The 12823-nt window shown below is 36.4% G+C and overlaps 1 protein-coding gene across 1 annotated transcript in view; it reads right to left on the bottom strand.

The window, feature by feature from the left end:
- Positions 1-724: 724 nt before the first annotated feature.
- LOC118897959 (F-box only protein 5-like) overlaps positions 725-12823 on the bottom strand; it is a 97588-nt gene continuing 85489 nt past the window's right edge. Inside the window, 1 exon segment of the mRNA XM_036857652.1 lies at positions 725-911. Within this exon segment, the coding sequence (XP_036713547.1) occupies positions 725-911 (187 nt within the window).

Below are 12823 nucleotides of genomic sequence, written 5' to 3' on the forward strand. Positions count from 1 at the left end.
TTGTATGTCTTCTTATCCAATGTTATTTAAATCAGGTAGATTACCTCTGAGAACTCTCCAATCTGAGATACATGATTTCATGAAATTTCTGTCATCACCAGAAATATGTTATTTTTTATAGATTATTGATATTCAGATTTAACACTGTGAAAATTTTCAACAATTAGGGAAAGAGGAGAAAATGGTCACAGGATATGATATGAACCCCATTGTTTCTGAAGTCTGCCTTTTTAGTTTTACATAACTTGCCCAGAATTTATGACATACTGCATAAAATAGCCCTAACTTCTAAAACCTTTTCTAACCTAAAATAGATAGAAACAATGAGGGTAAGATAAAGACCCTGCAGCCTGATTTCCCCTTCTGTATCTGCCAAATCTTCAGCTGATAATAGATGACTGAGCAGAGGCACGGGCTTCTAATGCTTTCGTCTCCTTTGCCATCAGGGAAAAAGATCAGCTCAGATCAGCTAACCAGAGCTGAAAGTCAGAGCAGAGTGATGAAAAAAGATGGTCAAAAAGAAGAAACCAAATTTCAGTTGGGTATATTCAAAATAGCAGTCAGCTGACAAGCACCCTTTTATATTTAAGGAGCTTTGTAGAAACTGGTAATGATGCCATTAGTATTTTTTAGATCAGAAATCTTAACATCAGTATACAGTATTTATTCACTGAGCTAGATGGTTGAGATTAATGTGTTTAGAGAGTAGTCAAAAATTCACACATTAGTCACAAACTGTCAGTTTTTTCTTCTCTGCTTCTTCAGGACTCAGCTGTTTTCGAGACATCTCTTTCTTCCCCTGCTCCATCAGGCTTGGTATCGTGCCTCTGAGGCCTGTACCAGCTCTGTCTGTAGGGTCAAGAAATGGGGCATTGCAGTGTTTTTTGGCAATGGTCCAACTTTCCTTTGATCTTAAATTGAAAGAGAAAATGGAATTTTCTTGTCCCAACACCTGGAATTATATTGTACAAATATTTCATGGAACAGGGAGTGATTGGAAGACTGATTGGGAATAAACTGTTCTAGAACTAGTTGGAAAGCTAGGAAAAAGAAATTAGTTAAAAAAACTGGAAGCGACTCTCTGGCTTGAAAAACATAAAGAGTGGGGAATGAAGATGAAACCCATTCTTCCAACTAGAGTGGGCATTGTGAACCACTGAAAGAGCAGAATGGCTGAGATACAGCTGATAGAAACACAAAACCTGTGAGGCAGCAGAAGTGGCAAAAAAATAACATGTAAAAGAACTACTTCTCTCATCTTGATCCATCTAAAGCAAGGCCAGGATCATGGGAAGGGAAAAAAGAGGGATTTATCAGTTTGTTATACCAAATACTGATAAATGTTATATTTTGTGTTTCTTTCAGTTACCCTTCTTAATATATTTCAGTGTCAAAAATACTTAAAAGATATTTCTATGGGATGTGAATACCACTTGACTTAGTGTAATGAGTATTCCTAGTCAATAATACATGTTAAATGCAGTATTCCCTAAGAGTCCATCTTCAACCATTTGCTCTATGCATGTTCCCTAGGTGATAACATTTACCTATGACTTCAGTTGTTACTTATTTTTTTTTCCCAGAGAAGTCAAAGATCTTTATTTATTTTTTCAGCTTTATTGAGGTATAATTGACAAATAAAATTGTAATACATTTAAAGTGTACAATGTAATGATTTGATATACATATAAAAAGTGAAAGGATTTCCCCCATTGAGTTAATTAGCACACCATTCACCTCACATATTTGCCTTTTTTTTGTTTGTGTGTGTGAGAGAACATTTAAGTTCTACTCTCAACAAATTTCAATCACACAGTACAGTGTTATCAGCTATAGTTACCATGTTATACATTAGATCCTCAGACCGTATTCATCTTATAACTGAAAGTTTATACCCTTTTATCAATCTCTATTTCCGTCCACAACCAGCTCCTGGCAACCACCATTCTACTCAGTTTCTGTGAGCCTATTTTTTTTTTTTTTTTTTACATATAAATGATACCATGCAATATTTGTCTTTCTCTGTCTGGATTTTTTCACTTAGCATAATGCCCTCTAGTTTCATTCTTGTTATTGCAGATGACAAGATTTCCCTTTTTAACAGTCAAATAATAGTTCATTTTGTATCTGTACCACATTTTCTTGATCCATTCATCCACTGATAGACACTTAGGTTGTTTTCATTCCTTGGATATTGTTAAAATGCTGCAATGAACAGAAGATAACAGATATCTCTTCAAAATCCTGATTTTTTTTTTTTTAATTTTTAAAAACATTTTATTATAGAAAACAATAAAAACAATAAAATATGAACAAAAATAGCAGTATAATGAACTCTTCTGTATCCATCATCCAGGTTCAATTCATAGTTAATCTTTTCTTTTTTTTTTTATTTCTGAGATATACATTTTAAACTAATAACTAGAATTATGACTTATAACATTATACCAGAACATATAAGATTTTTAGAAATTTCATGTAATGTCTGAAACATTTATATTAACATATTTCCATACAAATAACCCAATGAAAGTTTAGTATTAGTTGTTTTGTTTGTTTGTTTGTTTTATACTGCAGGTTCTTGTTAGTCATCAATTTTATACACATCAGTGTATACATGTCAATCCCAATCGCCCAATTCAGCACACCACCATCCCCACCCCACCGCAGTTTTCCCCCTTTGGTGTCCATATGTCTGTTCTCTACATCTGTGTCTCAACTTCTGCCCTGCAAACCAGCTCATCTGTACCATTTTTCTAGGTTCCACATACATGCGTTAATATACGATATTTGTTTTTCTCTTTCTGACTTACTTCACTCTGTATGACAGTCTCTAGATCTATCCATGTCTCAGCAAATGACTCAATTTCGTTCCTTTTTATGGCTGAGTAATATTCCATTGTATATATGTACCACAACTTCTTTAACCATTTGTCTGTCGATGGGCATTTAGGTTGCTTCCATGACCTGGCTATTGTAAATAGTGCTGCAATGAACATTGGGGTGCATGTGTCTTTTTGAATTATGGCTTTCTCTGTGTGTACCCCCAGTAGTGGGATTGCTGGATCATATGGTAAATCTATTTTTAGTTTTTTAAGGAACCTCCATACTGTTCTCCATAGTGGCTGTATCAATTTACATTCCCACCAACAGTGCAAGAGGGTTCCGTTTTCTCCACACCCTCTCCACGAAATCCTGATTTTATTTCATTTAGATATATAACCAGAAGTGGAATTGCTGGATTGTATGGTAGTTCTATTTTTAATTTCTTGAGGAAACTGCATACTATTTTCCATAATGGCTGTACCAGTTTACATTGCCACCAACAGTGCACAAGTGTTCCTCTTTTTCCACATCCTTGCCAGCATATTATCTTGTCTTTTTGGTAATAGACATTCTAACAGGTGTGAGATGATATCTCATTGTGGTCTTGATTTGAATTTCTCTGATGATTACTGATGTTGAGCACCTTTTTGTGTACCTGTTGGCCATTTGTATGTCTTTGGAAAATGTCTATCAGGTTCTTTGCCCATTTTAAATTGGGTTATTTATTTATTTTTGCTGTTGAGTTGTATGAGTTCCTTATATGTTTTGGATAGTAACCCCTTATCAGATATGTGGTTTGGACATATGTTATCCCATTCCATAGGTTGCCTTTTCATTTGGTTAATGGTTTACTTTGCTGTGCAGAAGCTTTAGTTTGATGCAGTCCCACCTGTTTATTTTTGCATTTCTTGCCCTTGTTTTTGGTGTCAAATCCAAAAAATTCATCGCCAAGATCAATGTAAAGGAGCTTACCCCCTATGTTTTCTTGTAGGATTTTTATGGTTTCAGGCCTGACGTGCAAGTCTTTTAATCTATTTTGGGTTGATTTTTGTCTATGGTGTGATATAGTGGTCCAGTGTCATTCTTTTGCATGTGGCTGTTGTTTTCCTAGCACCATTTATTGAAGGTACTGTTCTTTTCCCATTGTATATTATTGGCTCCTTTGTTGAAAATTAAATAACCATATATGGATAGGCTTATTTCTGGGCTCTCTATTCTGTTCCATTAATCTATGTGTCTGTTTTTATGCCAATACCATACTGTTTTGATTACTATAGCTTTGTAATATAGTTTGAAATTTGAAAGTGTGATGTCTCTAGCTTTGTTCTTTTTCAAAGATTGCTTTGGCTATTCAGAGTCTTTGTGGTTCTACACAAATTTTAGGATTGTTTTTCTATTTATGTGAAAATGCTATTGAAATTTTGATTGAGATTGCATTAAATTTGTATATCACTTTGGTTAGTGTGGACATTTTCACAATATTAATTCTTTTGATTCATGAATATGGAATATCTTTCCATTTATTTGTGTCTTCTTCAATTTCTTTCATCAGTGTCTTACAGTTTCCAGTGTACAGATCTTTCACCTCCTTGGTTAACTTTATTCCTAAGTAATTTTATTCTTTTTGATGCTATTGTAAGTGAGACTGTTTCTTAATTTCTATTTCCAATAGTTCATTGTTAGTGTATAGAAATGCAACTGATTTTTTAATACTGATTTTGTATCTTGCAGCTTTACTGAATTTGTTTATTCATTCTAACAGGCTTTTTTTGTTGTTGTTGAATCTTTAGGGTTTTCTCTATATAGTATCATGTCATCTGCAAACAGAGACAATTTTACTTCTTCCTTTCTGATTTGGATGCCTTTTATTTCTTTGTCTTGCCTAATTGCTCTGGCTAGGACTTCCAGTACTAATGTTGAACAAAAGGGTGAGAATGGAAATCCTTCACTTGTTCCTGATCTTGAGGAAAAGCTTTCAGCTTTTCACCATTGAGTATGATGTTAGATGTGGGCTTGTTGAATATGGCCTTTATTATGTTATGTTCCTTCTGTATTCAGTTTGTTGAGAATTTTTTTTTTAAATCATGAAAGCATGTTAAATTTTCTCAAATGCTTTTTCTGCATCCATTGAAATGATCGTATGATTTTATCCTTCATTTTGTTAATGTAATGTATCATATTGATTGATTTGTGGATATTAGACTGTCCTTGCATCCCTGGAACAAATCTCATTTAGTCATGGTGTATGATCTTTTTAATGTATTGTTGAATTTGGTTTGCTAACATTTTGTTGAGGATTTTTCCATCTATGTTCATTTGGAATTTTGGCCTGTAATTTTCTTTTCTTGTAGTGTCCTTGCTGGCTTTGGTATAAGGGTAATTTGGGCCTCATAAAATTACTTTGGAAGTGTTCCCTCCTCTTCCATTTTTTGGAAGAGCTTGAGAAGGATTGGTATTAATTATTCTTTAAATGTTTGGTAGAATTTACCAGTGATGCCATCTGATCCTAGACTTTTGTTTGTTGGGAGGTTTTTGATTAGTGATTCAATCTGCTTACTAGTAATCAATCTGTTCAGATTTTCTGTTTCTTCGTGATTCAGTCTTAGTAGGTTTTATGTTCCTAGGAATTTATCCATTTCTTCTAGGTTGTATAATTTGTTGGCATGTAATTTTTTATGGTAATTTCTTATAATCGTCACTTTTAAAAACATTTTATTTATTTATTTATTTATTTAAAATTATTTTTTGTCTGTGTTGGGTCTTTGCTGCTGCATGTGGGCTTTCTCTAGTTGCAGCAAGTGAGGGCTACTCTTCGTTGCGGTGTGTGGGCTTCTCATTGCGGTGGCTTCTCTTGTTGCAGAGCACAGGCTCTAGGCACATGGGCTTCAGTAGTTGCAGTGTGCAGGCTCCAGGGCACATGGGCTCAGTAGTTGTGGCTCGTGAGCTCTAGAGCACAGGCTCAGTAGTTGTGGTGCATGGGCTTGGCTGCTCCGCAGCATGTGGGATCTTCCCAGACCAGGGATTGAACCTGTGTCCCCTGCATTGGCAGGCAGATTCTTAACCACTGCGCCACCAGGGAAGTCCATTCCTCACTATTTTTGAGTTATCAGTTATAATGTCTCCTCTTTCTTTTATTATTTTTTTTGCATATTTTCTCTCTCTTTTTTAGTGTAGCTACAGGTTTGCCAATATTATTATTATTTTTTATTGGCATATAATTGCTTTACAATGTTGTGTTAGTTTCTGCCGCAGAGTGAAGTGAATCAGCCATACACATACACACATCTTCTCCCTCTTGGACCTCCCTCCCTGCTCCATCCCACTCAACTAGGCCATCACAGAGCACGGAGCTGAGCTCCCTGTGCTATACAGCAGGTTCCTACTAGCTATCTATTTTACACATGGTAGTGCATTTACGTCAAACCTAACCTCCCAATTCATCCCACACTCCCCTTCCCCCCTGTGTCCACACGTCCATTCTCTACATCTGCCTTTCTATTCCTGCCCTGTAAATAGGTTCATCTGTACCATTTTTCTAGAATCCACACATATGAGTTAATATATGATATTTGTTTTTCGTTTCTTGACTTACTTCACTCTATATGACAGACTCCAGGTCCATCCACATCTCTACAAATGACCCAATTTCATTTCTTTTTATGGCTGAGTACTATTCCATTATAGATATGTACCACATTTTCTTTATCCATTCATCTGTCGATGGACAGTTAGGTTGTTTCCATGTCCTGGCTACTGTAAATAGTGCTGCAATGAACATTGGGGTACATGTGTCTTTTTGAATTATGATTTCCTCAAGGTATATGCCCAGTAGTGGGATTGCTGGGCCATATGGTCATTCCATTTTTATTTTTTTTTAATTTTCATTTTTTAACATCTTTATTAGAGTATAATTGCTTTACAATGGTGTGTCAGTTTCTGCTTTGTAACAAAGTGAATCAGTTATACATATACATATGTCCCCATATCTCTTCCCTCTTGCATCTCCCTCCCTCCCACCCTCCCTATCCCACCCCTCTAGGTGGTCACAAAGCACCAAGCTGATCTCCCTGTGCTATGCAGCTGCTTCCCACTAGCTATCTGTTTTACGTTTGGTAGTGTATATATGTCCATGCCACTCTCTCACTTTGTCCCAGCTTACCCTTCCCCCTCCCCGTATCCTCAAGTCCATTCTCTAGTAGGTCTGCATCTTTATTCCCGTCTTGCCCCAGGTTCTTCTAACCATTTTCTTTCTTTCTTTCTTTCTTTTTTTTTTTAGATTCCATAGATATGTGTTAGCATACGGTATTTGTTTTTGTCTTTCTGACTTACTTCACTCTGTATGACAGTCTCTAAGGCCATCCACCTCACTACAAATAACTCAGTTTCGTTCCTTTTTATGGCTGAGTAATATTCCATTGTCTATATGTGCCACATCTTCTTTATCCATTCATCTGTCGATGGACACTTAGGTTGCTTCCATGTCCTGGCTATTGTAAATAGAGCTGCAATGAACATTGTGGTACATGACTCTTTTTGAATTACGGTTTTCTCAGGGTATATGCCCAGTAGTGGGATTGCTGGGTCGTATGGTAGTTCTATTTTTAGTTTTTTAAGGAACCTTCATACTGTTCTCCATAGTGTCTGTATCAATTTACATTCCCACCAACAGTGCAGGAGGGTTCCCTTTTCTCCACACCCTCTCCAGCATTTATTGTTTCTAGATTTTTTGAGGATGGCCATTCTGACTGGTGTGAGATATCTCATTGTAGTTTTGATTTGCATTTCTCTAATGATTAATGATGTTGAGCATTCTTTCATGTGTTTGTTGGCAATCTGTATATCTTCTTCAGAGAAATGTCTATTTAGGTCTTCTGTCCATTTTTGGATTGGGTTGTTTGTTTTTTTGATATTGAGCTGCATGAGTTGCTTATATGTTTTGGAGATTAATCCTTTGTCAGTTGCTTCATTTGAAAATATTTTCTCCCATTCTGAGGGTTGTCTTTTCATCTTGTTTATGGTTTCCTTTGCTGTTCAAAAGCTTTGAAGTTTCATTAGGTCCCATTTGTTTATTTTTGTTTTTATTTCCATTTCTCTAGGAGCTGGGTCAAAAAGGATCTTGCTGTGATTTATGTCATAGAGTGTTCTGCCTATGTTTTCCTCTAAGAGTTTTATACTGTCTGGCCTTACATTTAGGTCTTTAATCCATTCTGAGTTTATTTTTGTGTATGGTGTTAGGGCGTGTTCTAATTTCATTCTTTTACATGTAGCTGGCCAGTTTTCCCAGCACTACTTATTGAAGAGGCTGTCTTTTCTCCACTGTATATTCTTGCCTCCTTTATCAAAGATAAGGTGACCTTATGTGTGTGGGTTTATCTCTGGGCTTTCTATCCTGTTCCATTGATCTGTATTTCTGTTTTGTGGCAATACCATACTGTCTTGATTACTGTAGCTTTGTAGTATAGTCTGAAGCCAGGGAGCCTGATTCCTCCAGCTCTGTTTTTCTTTCTCAAGATTGCTTTGGCTATTCGGGGTCTTTTGTGTTTCCATACAAATTGTGAAATTTTTTGTTCTAGTTCTGTGAAAAATGCCAGTGGTAGTTTGATAGAGATTGCATTGAATCTGTAGATTGCTTTGGGTAGTAGAGTCATTTTCATAATGTTGATTCTTCCAATCCAGGAACATGGTATATCTCTCCATCTATTTGTATCATCTTTAATTTCTTTCATCAGTGTCTTATAATTTTCTGCACACAGGTCTTTTGTCTCCTTAGGTAGGTTTATTCCTAGATATTTTATTCTTTTTGTTGCAGGGGTAAATGGGAGTGTTTTCTTAATTTCACTTTCAGATTTTTCATCATTAGTGTATAGTAATGCAAGAGATTTCTGTGCATTAACTTTGTATCCTGCTACTTTACCATATTCATTGATTAGCTCTAGGAGTTTTCTGGTAGCATCTTTAGGATTCTCTATGTATAGTATCATGTCCTCTGCAAACAGTGACAGATTTACTTCTTCTTTTCCAGTTTGGATTCCTTTTATTTCTTTTTCATCTCTGATTGCTGTGGCTAAAACTTCCAAAACTATGTTGAATAATAGTGGTAAGAGTGGGCAATCTTGTCTTGTTCCTGATTTTAGTGGAAATGGTTTCAGTTTTTCACCATTGATGACGATATTGGCTGTGGGTTTGTCATATATGGCCTTTATTATGTTGAGGAAAGTTTCCTGTATGCCTACTTTCTGGAGGGTTTTTATCATAAATGGGTGTTGAATTTTGTCGAAAGCTTTCTCTGCATCTATTGAGATGATCATATGGTTTTTCTCCTTCAATTTGTTAATATGGTGTATCACATTGATTGATTTGTGTATATTGAAGAATCCTTGCATTCCTGGGATAAACCCCACTTGATCATAATGTATGATCCTTTTAATGTGCTGTTGGATTCTGTTTGCTAGTATTTTGTTGCGGATTTTTGCATCTATGTTCATCAGTGATATTAGCCTGTAGTTTTCTTTCTTAGTGACATCTTTGTCTGGTTTTGGTATCAGAGTCATTTTGTCCCTGTAGAATGAATTTGGGAGTGTTCCTCCCTCTGCTATATTTTGGAAGAGTTTGAGAAGGATAGGTGTTAGTTCTTCTCTAAATGCTTAGTAGAATTCGCCTGTGAAGCCATTTGGTCCTGGGCTTTTGTTTGTTGGAAGATTTTTAATCACAGTTTCAATTTCAGTGCTTCTGATTGGTGTTTATATTTTCTATTTCTTCCAGGTTCAGTCTCAGAAGGTTGTGCTATTCTAAGAACTTGTCCATTTCTTCCAGGTTGTCCATTTTATTGGCATATAGTTGCTTGTAGTAATCCCTCATGATTCTTTGTATTTCTGCAGTGTCAGTTGCTACTTCTCCTTTTTCATTTCTAATTCTATTGATTTGAGTCTTCTCCCTTTTTTTCTTGATAAGTCTGGCTAATGTTTTATCAATTTTGTTTATCTTCTCAAAGAACCAGCTTTTTTTAAAAATAGTAATCTTTTATTTATTTATTTATTTTTATATTTATTTTTCGCTGTGTTGTGTCTTCATTTCTATGCGAGGGCTTTCTCTAGTTGCAGCAAGCAAGGGCCACTCTTCATCGCGGTGCGCGGGCCTCTTCACTATCGTGGCGTCTCTTGTTGCGGAGCACAGGCTTCAGACGTGCAGGCTCAGTAGTTGTGGCTCATGGGCCTAGTTGCTACGCGGTATGTGGGATCTTTCCAGACAAGGGCTCGAATCCGTGTCCCCTGCATTAGCAGGCAGATTCTCAACCACTGTGCCACCAGGGAAGCCCCCAGCTTTTAATTTTACTGATCTTTGCTATCATTTCCTTCATTTCTTTTTCATTTCTTTCTGATCTGATCTTTATGATTTCTTTCCTTCTGCTAACTTTGGGGTTTTTTGGTTCTTCTTTCTCTAATTGCTTTAGGTGTAAGGTTAGGTTGTTTATTTGAGATGTTTCTTGTTTCTTAAGGTAGGCTTATAGAGCTATAACCTTCCCTTTTAGAACTGCTTTTGCTGCATCCCATAGGTTTTGGGTTGTTGTGTTTTCATTGTCATTTGTTTCTAGGTATTTTTTGATTTCCTCTTTGATTTCTTCAGTGATCTCTTGGTTATCAAGTAGTGTGTTGTTTAGCCTCCATGTGTTTGTATTTCTTAAAGATTTTTTCGTGTAATTGATATCTAGTCTCATAGCATTGTGGTCAGAAGAGATACTTGATACGATTTCAATTTTCTCAAATTTACCAAGGCTTGATTTGTGACCCAAGATATGATCTATCCTGGAGAATGTTCCATGGGCACTTGAGAAGAATGTGTATTCTGTTGTTTTTGGATGGAATGTCCTATAAATATCAAATCCATCTTGTTTAATGTATCATTTAAAGCTTGTGTTTTCTTATTTATTTTCATTTTGGATGATCTGTCCATGTTGAAAGTGGGGTGTTAAAGTCCCCTAATATGATTGTGTTACTTTCGATTTCCCCTTTATGGCTGTTAGCACTTGCCTTATGTATTGAGGTGCTCCTATGTTGGGTGCATAAATATTTACAATTGTTATATCTTCTTCTTGGATTGATCCCTTGATCATTATGTAGTGTCCTTCTTTGTCTCTTGTAATAGTCTTTGTTTTAAAGTCTATTTTGTCTGATAGGAGAATTGGTACTCCAGCTTTCTTTTGATTTCCATTTGCATGGAATATCATTTTGCATCCCCTCACTTTCAGTCTGTATGTGTCCCTAGGTCTGAAGTGGGTCTCTTGTAGACAGCATATATATGGGTCTTGTTTTTATCCATTCAGCCAGTCTATGCCTTTTGGTTGGAGCATTTAATCCATTTACATTTAAGGTAATTATTGATTTGTATGTTCCTATTACCATTTTCTTAATTGTTTTGGGTTTATTATTGTGCGTCTTTTCCTTCTCTTGTATTTCCTGCCTAGAGAAGTTCCTTTAGCATTTGTTGTGAAGCTGGTTTGGTGGTGCTGAATTCTCTTAGCTTTTGCTTGTGTGTAAAGCTTTTAATTTCTCCATCAAATCTGAATGAGATCCTTGCTGGGTAGAGTAATCTTGGTTGTAGGTTTTGCTCTTTCATCACTTTAAATATGTCCTGCCAGTCCCTTCTGGCTTGCAGAGTTTCTGCTGAAAGATCAGCTGTTAACCTCATGGGGGGGATTCCCTTAAGTGTTACTTGTTGTTTTTCCCTTGCTGCTTTTAATGTTTGTTCTTTGTATTTATTTTTTGATAGTTTGATTAATATGTGTCTTGGCGTGTTTCTCCTTGGATTTATCCTGTATGGGACTCTCTGTGCTTCCTGGACTTGATTAACTATTTCCTTTCCCATATTAGGGAAGTTTTCAACTATAATCTCTTCAAATATTTTCTCAGTCCCTTTCTTTTTCTCTTCTTCTTCTGGGACCCCTATAATTCGAATGTTTGTGCGTTTAATGTTGTCCCAGAGGTCTCTGAGACTGTCCTCAGTTCTTTTCATTCTTTTTTCTTTATTCTGCTCTGCAATAGTTATTTCCACTATTTTATCTTCCAGGTCACTTATCCGTTCTTCTGCCTCAGTTATTCTGGTATTGGTCCCTTCTAGAGAATTTTAAATTTCATTTATTGTTTTGGTCATCTCTGTTTGTTTGCTCTTATTTCTTCTAGGTCCTTTTTAAACTTTTCTTTTATATTCTCCATTCTATTTCCAAGATTTTGGATCATCTTTACTATCATTATTCTGAATTCTTTTTCAGGTAGACTGCCTATTTCCTTTTCATTTGTTAGGTTTTGTGAGTTTTTGCCTTGCTCCTCCATCTGCTGTGTGTTTTTCTGTCTTCTCATTTTGCTTAACTCACTGTGTTTTGGGTCTCCTTTTCACAGGCTGCAGGTTTGTATATTCTGTTGTTTTTGGTGTCTGTCCCCTGTGGCTAAGGTTGGTTTAGTGGGTTGTGTAGGCTTCCTGGTGGAGGGCACTAGTGCCTGTGTTCTGGTGGATGAGGCTGGGTGTTGTCTTTCTGGTGGGCAGATTGACGTCTTCTGGTGTGTTTTGGGGTGTCTGTGGCCTTATTATGATTTTAGGCAGCCTCTCTGCTAATGGATGGGGTTTTGTTCCTATCTTGCTAGTTTTTTGGCATAGGGTGTCCTGCACTGTAGCTGGCTGGTCATTGAGTGGACCTGGGTCTTGGTGTTGAGATGGACATCTCTGGGAGATTTTCACCGTTTGATATTATGTGGAGCTGGGAGGTCTCTTGTGGACCAGTGTCCTGAACTTGGCTCTCCCACCTCAGAGCCACAGCCCTGATGCCTGGCTGGAGCACCAAGAGCCTGTCCTCCACACAGCTGAGAATAAAAGGGAGGAAAAAAAGAAAGAAAGAAAGAAGAAGATAAAATAAAATAAAATAAAGTAAAATAAAATAAAGTTATTAAAATAAAAAATAAAGAATAATTATTGAGAAAAAAATTTTTTTAAGTAATAAAAAAAAAAC

The sequence above is a fragment of the Balaenoptera musculus genome, chromosome 7 (assembly GCF_009873245.2).
Source record: "Balaenoptera musculus isolate JJ_BM4_2016_0621 chromosome 7, mBalMus1.pri.v3, whole genome shotgun sequence".
NCBI classification, from domain to species: Eukaryota; Metazoa; Chordata; class Mammalia; order Artiodactyla; family Balaenopteridae; genus Balaenoptera; species Balaenoptera musculus.